Genomic DNA, 19,192 nt, shown 5'->3' on the forward strand with positions numbered 1-19,192 from the left:
CTTACTGTGCACAGTAGAACCGAAAAGGTCTTCTCAAATCTTTTTCCATGCAATTTCAATCTTGGCAATTTGATACATATGACAGTTACGACTACAAACCGTGCTAAATTTAATCATCAATACTTAAAACAAGTGTGATCACTGAAATAAAAAAAACAAACAGCAAGGTCCAGGTAAAGAGAAAACCCTCTATCAAGCTTGAATTTGTGATTCACTGATGCTGCTACTATGAATTACACATCATCTGCAGAAGTTCATTATATAATCTTTATTCCAAAATTCTTCTGAAAAAAACCAATATCAATTTCCAGAACTGGCAGTATCTCATACAGAGTATTCAGTTTACATTGCGGAAAGTACATCCAATTCTCTTGTTTATTCACCCAAGGAAATAATTCAGTTGCAATGCCACATAGCACTTTTAAAATAGTAGAACTGTTAACTCATGCTTCCTTGAGAAAGGGGAAAAAAAAAACTGATTCCTCAAAGTCACTAGTTTTTGTTCACTTAGTATCTCGATCACCGGCAAGAAGAGCATCTGCCGCAGTATCCAAGTCATGAGGAAAGAAAACCCTGCACAACGAGTGTCATCCAAATGAAACTCTGGACTGTAAAATGAATGAAGAAATAAACAAGTCATGACGGGAGTCGGGAGATGCAGACAATGTAAGTCCCCAGTTTCATATCAAACTAAGGATTAAAAAGAACAATTTACCATTTATTTATTTATTTTTATTTGTTACTTTTTTTTTTTACGATATGGTATCATTTTATCTTTCTCAGAGGGTAAGGGGTGTCATCTATCTCCGAGTGAGGGGCAATATAACCATCAGTAAGCAGTTCTGATGCCCAGTGATACTTCTTAGATTCCTGAGTTAGTCAGATGAATCCAAAAAGACTTGAAACAATGCCAGTGGACATACCTGCAGGTATTCCGGTACAAGGTCTTGCTCAGTTGATCTATGTCAGTGATACCTTTACAGCCAGCAACCACCTCAAGAACTTGCCTGAATTGATGATGACCAGATCATATAAAAATATAGCGAAAAGCACAATCAAGAAATAAAAACAAACTCTTTTTATACAGTTCATTCCCACATGAACTAAAAGTCCGGTCCATTTTCGAAATTCCATTGGCAATATCTCATTCATACATAATTGCAACATTACCACTGCCAGAACTCATAATGCGCAGAGAGTACAAATACTGCTGTTAAGAAGTCAAGACTTACAAACATCTAGGTCCACATATCTCAAATCCACCGGCTTTGGTGGACACCTGTTTTTAACCCAATACTCAAATCCCAAAAGAGAAAAACTCTCCCATCTATAAAAAATCAATTTATATACACACGTATATATGGGTGTGTGTGTGTGTGTGTGTAATGTTTTCCTTATAAAATATCAATGTATCATGCAGCACTGTGAGAGCATTTTTACTCACCTAACTAAACAAGGTTCATTGCGACCCTTAACAGTGCAATTTTGATCATACTTTTCTTTCTTCTTAGAAGGCCACATAGATTTCACAAAATTAACCCCTGCATGAGTGTTTTTGATTTCGCAATATGGAGAATCAGTCTCAATCATCATTCTCTCAATTGGAATGCCCTTTACAACATCAAGATTTTCAAGAGTCTTCAGGGAGCAACCGTTAACACCTGTGCATTACCCGGGGGGAAAAAGAAGAAGAAAAGAGTGGACTTCTCAAGATTCCTTGAACATCGTAATATAGAGTCAAAACTATGCAACTGGAAACAGCTTCAAAACCAAAGGATGAACGGGAGTGCATCCATGATTCACCTATGAAAAGATTACTGAATGAAAGCAGTTTTTCACAATCTTCTGCACTCCCAGTAAATGAATGGGCAACCCCAGCACAGAACCTGTTAGACAAGGTTGAGAAAATGTGATCAAACACAAACATATCATAATGGCACATATTCGTCATGTAAAACAGCTCTATTGAAACTGTGAAATTTAGTTTTTAACTTTCAATTACAACTTAGTTCACCAGAAGATAGAGAACTGGAGGAGAAAATGAGTAGGAGAATATATTTGTCCAACCATTTACAGTCCATTAGTCACGATTCACAATGATCCTCTCGTATTAATAACTCAGGGCATTATTTTGTCATGATTCTCCTCCAGCAAACCTTGTTCCCTTCTTTAATATAAGGAAGTCCTGTCTCCGTCAAATGAAAATCTCACCAAAGAGTATAGGGTATCACTTTCTTCGAGTATACTGATAGGAATACAACTTAGACTGCATATTTCCTCATCTTATCTTCTGTTCTCCATTCATATTATCAATAAATCTCTTATTGAGTAACAATCAACTAAACCATTGTTAAAGGAGTCAAAAGAGGGAAAAATCCTACAATACAAAAAATTGCAAAACATATTGCCATCTTGTATTGCTCAATTACTTTACCTAGACAATTATATTAATTAAAGGGGTGCTACTGGTCTGTGGCAACCTTGTGGGCGGGTGCGAGGCACTGGTAGACTACCACACTGAGCGAGTTACAGGTGCATAATCTCACATCGCCTAAGTAAGGGAAAGATGAAGTGCTTATATGTGGTGGTGTTAACTCCAATTGGTATGAGGCCTTTTGGGGGTAAAGTCCAAGAACAAAACCGTACGGGTTCGGACCCAAAGCGGACAATATCATACCATGTGGTAGAGTGGGTCGTTACAAATGGTATTAGAGCTTGACCAGCCGGAAGTGAGGATGTTGGACCCCAAGGGGGGGTGATTGTGGCGACCTTGTGGGCGGGTGTGAGGCACTGGCAGTTCCTATAATAGTATGAAATCAGCATTCACTAGTCAACTATCTAAATTGCCTATGAGAGCAAACCTTTGGACCTTGAGCAAAATCAAAACAGCTAAAGATTTCATCTTCTTGCTACAGAAAAATTTATATGAGACCCATTTCCCTCTTCTACTCCTGATCAACTGTCTTGGAATTCTTCCTTTCCTTCTAAATTCAGTACTAATCTGGTTTGGAAGTCTGTTAGAGTTAGAGGTCCTACCGTGCCTTGGCACCATCTCCTCTGATTCCCTAACTCTGTTCCTAGACACTCCTTTGTGTTGTGGATGGCTACCACACAGAAGCTTTACAATCTGGACCGAGTCCCTTGCAACTGCTGTTTATTACACTCTGGATCAAGTCCTTTGTGTTGTGGTGGTACTGTTCTGGAGTGTTGCTGCTTATGCGTGCTTTTGTTACCTCCCCTCCCCTCCCCTTGTTTGGGATGTTTGTGTTTAGTCCTATGATTATATCTTTGTGATCATTCAATCTATTTGTTTCCTCCCGGGGGATGCCACTTGTACTCCGCACAGGTCCTCTTATCTCTTTTTCTTGAATGAAATCTTACTTACCGGGAAAAAAATAAAAATATATGTGCAACCACAAAAAATATATCCAAGGCAGACAGTCCATTTACTTGATCACTTCATTACATACAATAATAATGGTGGTCTTCTATTGGTGTCATGTGCTTCTATTCATTAAAATATAGTCAAGTTGAACAAAGCTAAAAATTATAAAACATGACAAAATAATACTGGGAGTAGATATAACCCAGCACAATATTACCTGTCTTTATTTTGTTTGATAATGTCACAGAAATCTTCAGCAGCTGCCCGCATATGCAGAAACATAGGAAGCTTTGTGGAATAAGCTAATTCAAACTGCTTCTCAAAATACCTATTATTTACAACGTGAACAGAATAGGAAACACACAATCATTTATATGAAGGAAAACAATGAGAAATAAAATATATATAACTGAAATGCCTAAAATAGTTTTGAATAATTATTTAGCAAAAGGAGAAAAAAAGAAGAAGTTAGAGAACATACTTCTTTTGAATCTCAGATGGGCAAAACTGAAGCCTGTCATAATCCAATCCACATTCACCAATTGCCACTACCTTGTAGTAATTATGAGAGTTAGAACATTAAAAGAAGGAGAAGAAGAATGTCTAATGAAGCCAACAAATGTGATCGGATAACTAACTCAACAGTGTCAATACTGAGAATTGCACGATTCATAATTTTTAGGCAATATGAACAATGAGTTTCATTTATAAGTATATATAGCATGATTGAGAAACGTAAGGCTAAAAAAAGAATTAATTCACACATTGCCCAAGTATATATCAATTTTCCAGCTTTAGATCATGTAAACTATTTTTTGCAAAGTAATTCTATATCATAAGCATGAAAAGCTGTGTTATTTTGGATCTCAAATGTTGTAAGAACAAGTATAAGTTGCATAATACTCTTACGGGACACAGTCTCTGAATTCTGAAGTCCCATCTTAAAGAAGTTAAAGTTGCCATAATTATTGTAGAGAAAAAAAAATCCCATCATAAGAGAATCTATATTCGATGCACCTTAATGTCTTCCTTTAATTAAGACAATAAACACACCTTTCCCTTCTCAATTCCCTCTTTAGCCAATGACAAAAGTGCCTGAAAATGCTTTTCTGGATCCCCACCCTCTTCAAATTCCTGAATAAGTAAATGTACAATAAGCCAAAATTACCACATGTCCAAATGCACAGAGCATCATAGATATGCATGTACACATATAAATTACCAACAAATAGAAGAATTTAAGGAGCGGAAACCCACTTTGCATCTAGTAGGATGCACACCAACCGTGCAGAAAAGCCTTGCTGCCATAACAATAAAGTTCCAAGATAAATAAGAAACCAGTTGGCTGAGAGTAAAGAACAAAGCAGATAATGAAGCAAGTAATGGAAATGCATAGACCATCTGTTTCTGCAATGGCAAGAGCTTCCTTTGATTCCTCAAGTGACCCGCCAGTGACCTGTGACCATAAACCTATTCCATTATAGAGATTCCGCATGGTCAAGGACAAACAAACAAAATACTGAATCAAACCCAATTATTAGTGTTCATTAAACTTGAAATTTCACCCTTTAATTATTTGACACTCTGTTGAGTTGGTATAAAAAGAAAGGAAAAAAAAAAAGGGGGGCAAAATAAATAAATAAATAAATAATTGAGTCGCATTTTTTTACCAATTGGCTGAGTTAGGCTTTAACTAAGTAAAGATTTTAATTTACTAGGTTCCCAATTTTACAAATCAAAAGTTCAATTTATTTTCCTTTTGTACATTTTCTCAGTAATCAAACAGTTTAAAGTGGTGATTTCAAATGAAAGACCAAAAATTTATAAAGCATAAAAGATCAGATGCAGAATTGCGAGCTTAGGCTATAAAGAGTGCCAACCGAAGTAGACTTACGATGATTCGATCAACACCGGCACTCCAAGCCCTACTCAAGACCGCCGGAATATCTGGTACGTGGCATTGCTTGCCATGATATATACCTTTGAACATGCTATCTGTATTGGGTTGATTCAGCTAAATCAACAAACAGAAACCATACATACATACATACATACATACATATAGTCTAAAGACATAAGCTTAGAAACAATTAGGGCAAGAAAGTGGCTTTTAAAGTGACTGACCTGTGAAGTTAACGGCTATGTCTGTTTATGGCAAAGAAAGGACAAAGAGAGGGATGATTAGGAAGTTCACTATGCATTTGGTGCTTAATTAAAACAATGAAATTGACAATTACTTGCCTATCATTCGTACTGTCGCCATAGCTGAGCTTCTATTAACCCGTAGAGACAAAAATAGAGAGAGGTCTTCTGGATTTCCCAAAATGGTTGGTAAAGGAAATTGGGGGACAGGAATTTAAACAAGGGCAAAGAAATGAATTTCCTTTCTGCAAGGAAATCATAAATGACGAAGCGAAGGAAAAAAAAAAACTACAGTAGATTAGATTTTTATTTGAAAAATGATTTATGCAGTAGCGTATTTTGTATAAATAATTAATAAAAAAACATTCTGTTAGATATATGAGTTCGTTGGTTTATTTTATGTAACAAGGTATTTTATGTGATATATATATATATATTTTTAAAAGTGTAATGTTTTTGCAAGAAGGCCCTCGTAAAAAGTCCAGTTTATTCATTTTTTAGGAATTTGAGAAAAGAATTAATTAAGAAACAATCATTTACAATAAAGAAATAAATAATTCTTTTTTTCTCTCTCTTTTCTCCCGTTCTCTCTTCTTTCTCTTGGTTAACACCTCAACCAATCTGTATCTTTCTGTCTCTTAGTTAATCCTCAAAGAATCTGTTTCTTTTCCTCTCATAGTTAATCATTTGTCTTTATGTTTTTTTTTTTGTTGGTTTTTGAGCTCTCAATTCGTTGAGAATTAATGTGAAAAAGGAAAAAAAGAACTGTTAATTTTTGCTTGCTTCCTTTTTTTCAAGATCACAAGTTATCATTAAGGAATGAAGAATGATTCTCGAGAGACTAAATAAAAGTAGCGCCACCTACTAAATCAAGTTCAAACTGAATATTAGCTGATAAAATCATGTATACATTACAAAGGCATTCACACTATAATTATGCAACCCCAAATCTTACTCACAATATTATGCAAGCCAAGGCATCCACACTATAATTATGTAACCCCAAATCTTACTCATGATATTATGCAAGCCTTTAGTGTTGATAACATTCTTAGATAGTAATTTTCCATAAGACAATTAAAACTTCCACCCCCCTCCTTCATATCCATCATAATTTCTTCTTCATCAAGAGATAATGGAAACAACTCAATCTGTTTAAGGCTTTGTTGATTCATAGCTTAGAGAAAATCAAACCTTCAAGAAAACAAACCTCACCTATCTTTGGTAACCGGATTGATGGCATAGAGAGAGAGAGAAACCAATGATAGAATGCAGGTGGAGAGACTATTTGACAGAAAAGACAAAGGCTTAATTATGAGAGAGAGAAAGAGAAAGAGACAAATTAGTTAAGGTGTTAATCAAGAGAGAGAAAGAAAGAACGTGGAGAGAGAAAAAAATGATTATTTGTTTATTTATTACAAATGATTCTTTCTTAATTTATTATTTCTCCCAAATTTCTAAAAAATGAATCATGTGACTTATAAGGTGGAGCTTTTTAAACTTTTTGCGAGAGCGCTCGCACAATAGAATTACTCTTTTTAAAATCAGTTTCAATTCAACTGGATTTGATCCAGAGCTCGAACATAGAAGTGGGAGCTTGGCTCGAGTTCAAAATATCTACTTTAAAGTTGAGCCCAGAACATGCTACTAGACCGCGTGAGTATCACTGTTTCTATTTTTACTATTTTTTTCCTTTTTTAACCATCGGTCCAGAAAAGTCTTTTTGGCATTTTGCAACAACTAATTGATTGTAACTCTCTTTCTAATTAATGATAATTTTCTTTGAAAAAAAAAAGCTTTGTTAAATAAGAATTTATATTCTTAATAAATTTTCAGTCATGAAAATTAATAGAAGACCATTTTTTTAGTTTTACTTTTATCAGATCATTATAATTTTTTTTTATTAAAATACAAATAATATACCATTCTTAAGGGGATTTGTCCCTAGTAAAAAGTAGGGGGAAAAAATCTAACATGTTATTTCTCTTGAATTCGATATAAAATAATTTTTTAAAAATTTTCGGTGTTTGGCAAAGGTTGGTCGAGTCTAACGGGCGGGACATATAAAATAACTTGTAAAAAATTAATGGATAAATTACTTTTTGTTAAGTTTTATTTATTTTTTTTTCTTTATAACTATTTTACGACAACCAAACACCAAAAAAATAAAAAATAATTTAAATCCAAACATACAAGAGAAAAAAAAATCATGTTATCCACCATTGAAGGTGATGTATCTCATAATAAAATTTTAAAATTAAAATTAACATGTGACATTGGAATCTATTAAGTGTTTCACTTGGATTAGTCTCACTAAAAAAGTAGGAGCACTAGCCACCAAAAAAAAAATTATATCTCAATTTTTTTTTTACCTAAAATATCTTTTTTGAAAAATATTTTTATTTTTCTTTTTCAGCTAAAATATTTTTTATTTTTAGTTTTCCATATTTGGTAAATGTAAAGGTCGAGGTTGAGGTCCAATCTATCAAGTAGGGTGTATAAAATAAATTGTCAAAAATTAATGAATATGTTATTTTTATTAAATTTAATGTTTTTTTTTATAAATTTTTTACAACACCAACAAAAAATAAAAAAAATATTTTACATACAAATAAACCAGCGGTAAGTTATCTATTTATTTGTTCCATATTACCTATAAAATTAAGAGTCACAACAATTTGCGGATTGGAAAAAATCTCCTTTTACATTTATTTAGAAACTATTTTCAAACATATCACTAGTTTTGAAATGAAATTCGCATGATGTAGGAGGTAATTAATCAAACGACAATGTAATTAATCAAGACGAAAGTGTTTAGAGCTTTATTAATCTGGACCTCCACGACGTCATCCAATATTAATCTGGCTAATCTAGCGAGGAACTCTTGACCCGAGCCTTTAATTATTATTAAGTAAACTATAACTACCCAGTCTACCCCTGTGTAATATCAATTTTGCAATTAACCCTCTAATTATGTATTCCCTTGTCATTTCTATATTGTTAGTTTATTAACAGAGCATGATATATATATATATATATATAATTTTTAATTAAATGGATTAACTCTTTGAGTTTCAAATATTTAAGAAGGTAATTCCAAAATCCTACCATCCCATTCAATAGCTTAGAAACTAGAAAGTTTATTTTTAAGCATTTTCCAAGTACATATATAATAAGGTAAATTACACTACTAATTTTTAAGGTTTGAACAAATTATATATTGGTAGACAGTCCATGATTTATTATTTTAACCTTTTTATAAATTTGACGCAGCTCAATGACACCTCTAGTAATTTTTTACCAAATTTTATACGACAACAATATTGTCACTCCCTTGTCTCAAAATAAGTATTCATCTTTCTATTTTTATCCATTCCAAAAAGCTTGTCTCATTTGAAAATGGTAACATTACCAATTTAACATTCTTGTATTGAACCTATAAAATGAAAACTATCACATTATTGTGGACGCGCTAAAAAAAAAAAAAAATCAATCTCTTAAAAAATTGGATTCTAAAAAAATAGACTTATTTTGGGAAGAAGAGATTATATTATTATAATATAAGGACATTATTGACTTTTCTCATTAAAAAGTCACTTTTTTGCTATGGCCAAGTTTAGAGGAGGTTAAAGCATTAAACACTAAATGGTCTTTCCATGTTTAATTTAGGGTAAATTATAGTGACCTCTCCTGAGGTTTGGATAAATTACATATTGATAGAATATTTCACCTTTATTACTTTGACTTCTCCCAAAAGTTTGAAATATCTTTTATATTCTTATCTATTTTAATATTAGTTTAATAAAAAATATATATCAAATCAAAAGACTCTACTACCTTTTTTATATTTTGCCGATAAACACTATATTACCTTACTTAAAATTAATGTATGTCATTTCATCAAAATATAAAATTAATTAAGATGTTTTTGTTAGAGTGTTTCTCAATTTCACCGTAGTGCTTTATTTGAGGTGGTGAAATCTTTAGTTAAGGTGGAGCTATGAAGATATTTTGTTCAAGGTGAAGATATATTTTGATCACGTGTTGATAACATGAAGAATTGGGGTATTTAAAGTTGCGGATTTTGGATTATCTTTGGTTATTGTCAAAGTTGAACCGATTTAAGTGGGATTGAACTGGTTCAACATGTGTGTGTAGTTTTATGGATTTGGTTACTGCAAAAGTTGAACCGGTTCAACTGGGGTTGTATAGGTTCAACTTGGACAGTAAGTTATTGAAAGTTGCGATAAACAAATTCCTAATGTGAGTTATTGGATGTTGCGAGAAACAGTTTCCTAATTTGTTTTGGAAGCGAAAGCCTTGGGGGGAAAAACCAAAGATTTGAGGAAGAAGTTGTATATCTATTTTAAAGTTGGTGACTGATATAGTAATTCCTTGTAAGCAAATTAATCATTGTCCAACAAGGATTTGAGTTTGAATACTCTATAAATAGATATGGATATGAGGGAGAAAATTGTAGAGAGAAAAATAGAATTGAGATTGTGAAAGAGAAAATAGTGATTTGAGTTTGAAGACTCTATATATAGATATAGATATGAGAAAGAAAATTGTAAAAAGAAAAAGGGAATTGAGATTGTGAAAGAGAAAATAATGTGTAATTAAGGTTTTTTTTTTTTTTTTTGAAGTAAATTAATCCCTTGTGTCAGTGAAATACTTTTTGTCAAACGCTAACTTTTTGTCAAACGCCCTATTTGCATATAATTTATTGAAACATAAAGACAAATTTTACCATATATAATTTATTCAAACCTTAAACAAGTCAATATAATTTACCCTATATAATATTAAATTACGGAACAATTTTTATATTTGAAATCATTTTCTGTCCCTCTTTCTGATGTATTTCCTGAGACTTTCTCTCTACACATATATGCAATTCATCCTTAACACCAGTTGACTCTCTCTTCTCCTCATCTAGAACTGGCAACTTCTTTGACGAGTATTTGAACTGGCAACTTCTTTGACGAGTATTACCCAACCCGCAGCCATTCAAGACGCTTCCCGCGGTTTCAACCCCCCTCTCTCTCTAGAAATTAAACCAGTCCTCTCCTCTAAAAGCCAATCTTATTTCATCTTCTCCCAAATCCACCTCTAGCCCTGATTACTCCATTACAAGTTGCATCAAAATAGTATTAAGCAGTACTCAAAATGAATGACCTCCTCGCCAACTCTTTCTCTCCCTCTCCCCAACGTCCTTCCGGTGAAGTTGAGTTGTCGGATTCATCGGCCACCGGAGCCGGGGTCAACCTGGATGAGTTCTTCAAAGATGTGGAAGCCATTAAACATGAGCTCAGAGACGTGGAAACCCTCTACAAGAACCTTCAAACAGCTCATGAACAAAGCAAGACCCTCCACAACGCCAAGTCCGTCAAGGACCTCCGATCACGCATGGACAACGACGTTACTTCCTCGCTCAAGAAGGCCAAGCTCATTAAAACCCGTCTCGAGTCCCTTGACCGCTCCAACGCCGATAGCCGCCGCCTCCCCGGCTGTGGACCCGGAAGCTCCTCCGACCGGACCAGGACGTCCGTCGTCAACGGCCTCCGCAAGAAACTGCAGGACTCCATGAATTCTTTCAACAGCCTCCGCCAACAGATTGCTACCGAGTATCGAGATACCGTTCAACGCCGCTATTATACGGTCACCGGAAAGGTGAGACACAAACTTAATTCCCTGCAACTGTCTTATTTTATACTCCAATAACTAATTCACAATAAAAATATTGACCCAATAAAGTCTTCTTTTTTCTAAAAAAAAAAAAAACTTGTATAATTTGCGAATTCGTTGAATTATTTCTCTTCAATCTTTTTACTTGATTTTTTCATTCATTGAAGTCTTAAGGTCTTACGTTTTATTTGTGAGGGAGGCAGGCACTGGACTTCCACCGATGAGGCATGATTCTCTTGATAGATAGTCATCTCTCCTCATTTTATTATTTCAAGTTTTCACGATGAAATTTATAAAGATTGATTTGCTACTTATTTGCCAAATAATAATAATAATAAAAGAATAAAAAAAAACTCTCGCTGTCAATGTGCGTATACGTTAGGATAACAAAAAAAAAAGAAAAAGGAAAAGAAAAAAGTTCGTATACGTTGGATATGTGTATAATTTGACCGTGGAAAATGATTTATTTTCTAAGGTACGAGAGAGGGCTGGTGGGTCCGCCCACATTTATTATTTTTTATTTTTTATTTTTTTTATTTTTGTCACAGCCCGCACATATTGACCGAGTACTTGTTATTCTTATAACAGTTTTATTTTTTATTTTTTTCATACATATATAGAATTATAGATGTACTTGGTTTGAATGAAAATTTTATACTGCATTAGAAAGTTATATGATAATATTATTTTATGATTTGAAAACACAAAAGTTCACATGAAAATTACCAATTTATATATTTTTTTTAATATTTCTTTTTCATAATAGTTTTGGATTTTTTTTTTTTTTTAGTATTTACTATGAACTCGATCTACTATCCATAGCCTTTTGTTTGACAAAATTAAACTTAATTAGTTGGAGTCTGAAATTCTTATCCTATGAAAATTATAAAGATTGACCCCTACTACTACTAGTTATATAGTATTCTTTAAAGAACATATTGGAATGAATTTATCATTTTTTCCATGTATAGCTAAAAATTAAGAATGTGGTGGTTCGGCTTTGGCCTGGTGTTGATAATTTTGTACCAAAAAGAATCATGTATGTCTAATTTGGTGGTGAATGTGATCTCTATCTATATAGAACGCGGAGGAGGCGGTGATAGACCGGCTGATATCGACGGGAGAGAGCGAGACGTTCTTGGCAACAGCAATTCAGGAGCAAGGGAGGGGAAAAGTGATTGAGACAGTGATGGAGATTCAGGAGAGGCACGAGGCGGTGAAGGAGATTGAGAGGAACCTGAAAGAGCTGAACCAAGTGTTCATGGACATGGCTGTGCTGGTGCAAGCCCAGGGAGAGGAGCTGGACGACATTGAGAGCCAGGTGGCCAGGGCCAACTCCTACGTCAGAGGTGGAACCCAGCAGCTCCACAAGGCCAAGAGGTTACAGATCAATAGCAGAAAGTGGAGCTGTTATGGGATCATATTGTTGCTTATTATCATCTTGTTTATTGTTCTGTTTGTTGTGAAGCCATGGAATTAAGTACTGTAGAATATATGAGCCTGAACAACAGCAACAGTACTACTATTAGGTTGGATTGTTTTGATGTGTGTCATCGTACGCGTTGCATATGTGATGTTATCATGCAATTGCATCCGAGGTACTGTATATAGTTTATATATAGTACGTATATATATTGTCGAAGTTTAAACTGGATCGATGAACAGTATTGGTATTCTAATTGAAATTCGATTTGAATTTTAAAACTGTTTAGGGTGTTTTCATTGGATGTTTTTGAATTTTTTTTAGAAATATATAATTCATTATTAATGTTGGCACACATGCATGAGTTGATTTTCTTTATTTAAAGACGTACATTCAGGAACACGTAATCACCAAAAATTTTTAGATGATTGATATGTTTGGCCAAACTGCCAATTTGGTGGCGCAACAAAATCGGCCTCCACTATCTTACCATCACTGGCAGTGACTTGGAAGGACAAGCTCTGTCCTTGCAAGGGTACCCCGGTCTGCCAATTTTGGCCCCAGTTGCGAGTCATGGTCAACCAGTTGGTCTTTGAACCCTTCACCTTCATACCCGCCACTTCCCCGGTGCCTCCAACATTGAACACCAACACAAGCAAAAAGTTGGGATTTCCTTTGAGCTCAAACTGTATACCGCCTCTCTTTTGGCACACCACTCTGCGGAACGAAACCGGGACGATCCCGGCTTTGTACGCTGCAATTTTGAGGAACATTGGCATGGAGAGGTCAAAGTGTTTCTGGGGTGGGTTGCACCAAATGTCGTGAGTCTTTGTGTAGTTGGGAGGGCAGAAATTGGTGGCAGTCACTTGGATTGAACCAGCATTTTTAATACACCATGGTGAATCTACACAATATATTTCAAAACAGGCTCCGCAGGTCGCTCCATTGTTAAATAGGGCTGTGCTTAATGCAGCTGTCGCCAGTCCATAGCCTTGCTTAATTACATTATCATATCCACAAGCTCCCTCTGCGCCCATATATGCATTAATTAGAGTATGTCATGAATTACACACACACACACACACATATATATGTCAAATAATCTCACAAATTTAAAAACATAATTACTATCAATCAATTGTTTCATTTGAGAATATTACTATCAATCAATTGTTCCAAAATTTTTAAACAGCAGAGGAATTAATGGATCTTAAAATTCTTATACCATATACTATGTTAAACTATCAATTATATATATCTAATATTTAATGGACAATACTTAGATACGGACTCCTCTCAATTCTCACAGAATCAAGGAAGAAGTAAAGAAAACAATTTTTTTTTTAGTAAATCAGTCACCCATCTTTTCTATTTTTTATTTATTTATTACTTCACTAATTTTATAATTAAATAGGATGTGTGTAATTGTAATTGAATCGCATTAGAGGTGAGAATGGAACACCTACTAACCAATTTACTCAAAACACACATTAATACATATGAAGCTCTCACAGTTTAGTTCCCTGGTATCATGTCAGTTGTGTTCCCATCTAACACGTAAAAAAAAACAAGCTAATAGCCTGAATTGAGTGCGGGTATGAATAGACGAAGGAAACAAATGATGTAGAGCTTGAGATAAATGATGGTCTAAGAATTCCTTGCAATAAAAGTATAATTGTCTAGAGATTATATACTCTGATTAATCAAAATTCGACATGAGATAAATATGCAAATAAAAATGATGAGTTTTTACACACAGTTTGTAAATCACAATCCCCAAACACACGATACTCTTTTTGAGCCGGAAGAAATATTATATATCATGAGACCACATCATGATGATAGTCCTTATGAAAAAGACTGGAAATAATCAGTGTAAACTTACGCAGAGTCTCTCCGCCTTCCATGTCACCATAAAATGTTGCGTGAGCTTTATTCCACTGCCAATCATCACCAAGTGTACCGATTGAACCACTAGTGAAAGCAATGAGAGCCATGAGCAACCCAAACTTACTCACAGATTGATGGCTTTCCATGTTAATTCTATCTAGCTAGGTATAATAATCTTTTTTTAAATTACTTTGAACAATAATGCAAAATTTATAGGCAAAGAAAATAAGGTATGAAGAAGGAGATTAAGTGAAAGTATAATACTTACCTACTCATCATAAGTAGGTGATTTGTATTCATCGTTTATGTGGTCCAATCATCACAAATACACATGTGTAACTACAAAATTAGGAAAGTAATAAGTAAGAAAAAATGGTGTGTGGTGGCTGAATTTATTCCCAAAAAAAATATTATTATTTTTTATTTATTACTTTCCTATTTTTTAATTACAAAGTATTTGGGATTTGATCACATTGGACTCTGAATAGGGATCACCAACTCACTGAGTAGGTAAGTATTTTTTCTTTGATATGAAATTAATAAATTGATACCTTTTTTTTTTTTTTTTGCTCAATAAAATAAATTGATACTTAATGAGGATGAATAAATTATTTTACTCTTTTAGGTCGAATTAATTATTTTATGCTCAGACTACAGGTCATTTGATGGTCCAATACAATTATAACTCACTTTTAGATAATCTTATTTAACATTAGGTTCACATTTCTTAGTTGGAGAATTTTGATTGGACTGGATTATATAGTCTAAAACTATCTAATAATTTTTTACGACAATTAATAATTGATTGTTACTACACATTTAGAAATTTAATTCGAAATTGTATGTTGAATCTGATGTGACAATAACTAAAAAAATATGAATGTCCTCTATATACATAATACACTTTATTTTTTTATACATCTGTGTTTCCTATTTTAATAAACTAAACAAATTAACAATTGAAGAAAAAAAATAAGAGCAAACAATTATACTGGATTCTTTACTAATATTTTTTATTTTATATATATATTCTCTTCTTCATTTTCTCAACTTCTGTATATCTTTAGGTATCTCTTAAAAATTTAACCGTAATCAGAAAATACCAAATCAAAATATAACTATAAAAAGTTTTAAGTGAAATTATGTAAATTAGGGTTTTTATTTACTAAAAAATACTTGTAAAAACATGTAATTTTTAATTTTAATTATTTGAAGGGTGTTTCAAACGAATATATAGGCAGAATTAAATTCAAATTATTGAGTTATATTAGGGTTTGGATTATAAGTTTTGCTATTTTTTCTCTTTTTCTTATATTAAAAAAAATAAATTTTAAAGTATACAAAGGCCAAATAAGTTGACTACTAAAAAGTCATCTATATTAAAAATCTAAATTTAACATTTTAGGTGAATCACTGAAGAGGAAAGATGTACTTACCTAAGAGGTCAGAAAAAGTGAAAACCCCCGAAATTAACATGGAATAAATTAATTAAAAAATATTCTAACGCATTAAATATTAAAGGAAATATGATTTGTAATGAAATAGAAGGAGAAAGATAGTTAAGGTGGACGGAGTTATTAATTTTAAATAAGACAGGTGATCATGAATCATGATGTTAAAGATTTGGAATTTTTTAAAGAGTATTGATACTCACATCGAAGACTCTAACCTATTTTCTTTGTTATCAAAATTCACGCGTTTCTTAATTAAAGTAATTACTGAAACACGTAGGTCGTCTCTCCCAAAATACAAACAACCACCTGTCATCCAAGCACGTCAATCACCACCACTGCTCATAACCTTGCAAATTTAACTTCAAAAATATCACAAATAAAACCCTTTTTTTAATATTTTATTTTATTATATAGTTTGTACTTGTATTGTATGTAATCTTTTTTAAAAATTAGAGTTTTAAATACCGACGTCTTTTTGGAAATCAAAGTGAAATAAGGCGTCCCTGCAAATTTTTTTTTTAAAAATTAAATTTTAAATAATTATCTTCATCAATCAAGAAAAATATCAATTCGCGATGTACAATTTTCTGTTATAACTTTAATACCATATATATGGATATTATATCTTTCATATAATAGATTAGATTGCCGCTAGTGGTCAGGGAGACGGTAAGAAGGTGGGCATTCATGATTGGAAATGCCTGATGCAAGGAGATTAATAGCAGTAAAGATGAGAAAGGAGAGAGAAAAACTGATTTATTGATTTGTAGGGAAGATAAGTAAGGAGAGAGAAAAAGGAAAGAAAGAGAATTTAGAGTTACTTCGGTGTAATTATTATTTTTCTTTGTTAAAATATTAGGATTTTATTTGTTATAGACCTCCTTTAGGTTTAAGGTTTGTATATTCTTGTCTTTTGATATATAGGTTTGTATATTCTTGTCTTTTGATATATATTTTCCGTAGCAAGAATGCTAGTAGTTAGAGAGAAAGGGAAAGTAGTAGTTAGAGAGAAAGGGAAAGTGCAAGACTCGAGCACAGACTTCTAGGCATGAAGAATAATCCAATCATACAAACGACACGTGATGTCTTCTACTTTCATAATTATGATTTTACATTATAACAAGGTTAATAATAAAATAATACAACAAATGAAAATCAAAAGTCACAAATGTCAAAAGGAAACTAGGAGAGAGAGAAAAAAAAAAATGAATCTTCTCACTAATACTAATCATTGAATACATTACAATAATGTTTTTGCTTTAATTTTTTATCAGTTTTGAAAAAGTAGAAACATGATTTGGCTTTCACTCATGAAAGTAAAAAGTATAAATAAAGTTTATTAACATTTGTTATTGCCACAATTTTAAAAGCATGAAATAGTAATAGTATTTAGTAATACATATTTGTTATAAGATGTACATAATATTTTTAAAAAAATTAGATTATTTTTAATTTTTTAATTAGTAATAGAAAGCCTTAAAATATGTATGCAATTTAATTATTTTAGAGATATTAATAATACTCGGTGCATGATAATAAAATACAATGTCTAATTTAAAATCACAAAACTTAATAATACAAAATATATAACTACAAAAGAAGATATATTAGGACAAAAATATTCTAACCGATTAGGGATGCACGTACATGTATATGCATCATGTATATATTTATAATGTGGTATATAATATATCTAACATATAGTATATTATAATAAATATAATATTCTCACCAATTATATATGTATATGCATCATGTACACAATAAATGTATATATACTATCACGTGATATATAATATATTTAACACATAATATAATATAAAAATATTAAATATTAAATAATATATCTTATATGTAATAAAACATACAATGTATTATAATATTATAAATTAGTTATAGTTTAATATTTACATATAATATAATATAGCCATATAGGCATATAATAATATAAAATATCAGTTACATAATAATTTAATAATATTATATAAAATAAATAAAAATAATAATTTACACTATTTTAATATATGATTATATATTAAATATATATTTTTATTAATATTTTATATGTAGCATTAGTATTAGTAATAATAGTGAAAACTTTTTGGCCTTTTAGTGGTGAAAACATAAAAACAACATATTTTTTATGTTTATTCTTTTAGTCACAAAAAAAAAAGAAAAAGAAAAAAAAAAGAAACGTTTTCTATTATAGAAAAATAAAAGATATTATAAAACATGATTTTTATTTTTGTTTTGCTTTTTTAGAGGATTGACAACAAAAAAAGAGAAAAAAGAAACCTTCCTTAACCGAGGAATGAGGAGGGAAAAGGAAGGACATCATAATTTTACTTATGACTAAGGCCATCTCCACCAGTCTCTTCGAATTTGGCTCCCCAAAAATACCATTTTAGTTTTTCTAAGAGTTACATTAGCAGTTTTCGCTCTCCAGAAATATGCACTCTATCAAGCTCTTTGAATTTTCACTCTATATATATATATATATATATGTATGTATATAATTTTTTAATTTTCCAAACGGCTATATTTCGTATGCTATAATTTTATTATGTAATGGTTTTTTAATATTTAAAATGATATTGTTTCTCAATGGTAATATTTTTGAATCAAATAATATTTTTGCAAATTATTAAAAAAAACTAAGATTGATATTATAACTTTAAACTATACATTAACCATTATGGATTAAAAACAAAAAAATAAATTAAACAATACAACATCCTAAATTGGAAAAAGAAAATAAATAGACTAAGAATTACAAAAAAAAAAAATAAAACAAATTTTAAGGGAAAAAAAAATTTAAATAGCCAAATACACTATTTGTGGCAGACATTAAAAATTTAAAGCAAAAAAATAAAAATAAAAATAAAAACAAATTTTAAGGGAAAAACAAAAAAAAAAGGTTTTTTAAATTTTTTTTTTTTGGACAAACAGTACCTAAACAATATATTTTTTATTTAATGAATTTTATTTTATTTTATTTTATTTTTAAAATGAGTTCAAAATTTATTTTTTTTTGGATTTTTTCAAAAAAAACCATTATGCCAACCAGTACCTTAACTGTTCGGTACTAACCGTTTAAAAGTTTTGGTTAAGGAAAAAAACAAAAAAAAATTCCCACGATTGAACTCGGTTTTGCGGTATTCCGTGAGTCGGCCCAGGAGCTATTGTGGGCCACGCCCAATTCTGCGAATA

The 19,192-nt window shown here is 31.8% G+C and overlaps 3 protein-coding genes across 3 annotated transcripts; 1 reads left to right on the forward strand and 2 right to left on the reverse strand.

Annotated features, from left to right (window-relative positions):
• Positions 1-174: 174 nt before the first annotated feature.
• Positions 175-5,839, reverse strand: LOC132313739 (uncharacterized). The gene is made up of 12 exons (XM_059812664.1): positions 5,627-5,839; positions 5,510-5,530; positions 5,280-5,380; positions 4,784-4,841; positions 4,643-4,686; positions 4,439-4,519; positions 3,867-3,937; positions 3,603-3,713; positions 1,804-1,886; positions 1,445-1,661; positions 924-1,007; positions 175-573 (listed from the first exon to the last, which is right to left on the reverse strand). Exons 1-12 carry the CDS (start codon positions 5,646-5,648, stop codon positions 504-506), a joined length of 963 nt encoding a protein of 320 aa, XP_059668647.1. The 5' UTR covers positions 5,649-5,839; the 3' UTR covers positions 175-503.
• A 4,535-nt stretch (positions 5,840-10,374) lies between these two features.
• LOC132313740 (syntaxin-121) lies at positions 10,375-12,919 on the forward strand. The gene is made up of 2 exons (XM_059812665.1): positions 10,375-11,200; positions 12,297-12,919. The coding sequence occupies exons 1-2, from the start codon at positions 10,697-10,699 to the stop codon at positions 12,693-12,695; spliced, it is 903 nt and encodes a 300-aa protein (XP_059668648.1). The 5' UTR covers positions 10,375-10,696; the 3' UTR covers positions 12,696-12,919.
• A 126-nt stretch (positions 12,920-13,045) lies between these two features.
• On the reverse strand, positions 13,046-14,674 carry LOC132314779 (expansin-A23-like). The gene is made up of 2 exons (XM_059813599.1): positions 14,524-14,674; positions 13,046-13,665 (listed from the first exon to the last, which is right to left on the reverse strand). The coding sequence occupies exons 1-2, from the start codon at positions 14,672-14,674 to the stop codon at positions 13,046-13,048; spliced, it is 771 nt and encodes a 256-aa protein (XP_059669582.1).
• Positions 14,675-19,192: the final 4,518 nt, after the last annotated feature.

The sequence above is a fragment of the Cornus florida genome, unplaced genomic scaffold (assembly GCF_030987335.1).
Source record: "Cornus florida cultivar Cherokee Brave unplaced genomic scaffold, ASM3098733v1 CherokeeBrave_3.0.0_Hap2_Chr06, whole genome shotgun sequence".
Taxonomy (NCBI): Eukaryota; Viridiplantae; Streptophyta; class Magnoliopsida; order Cornales; family Cornaceae; genus Cornus; species Cornus florida.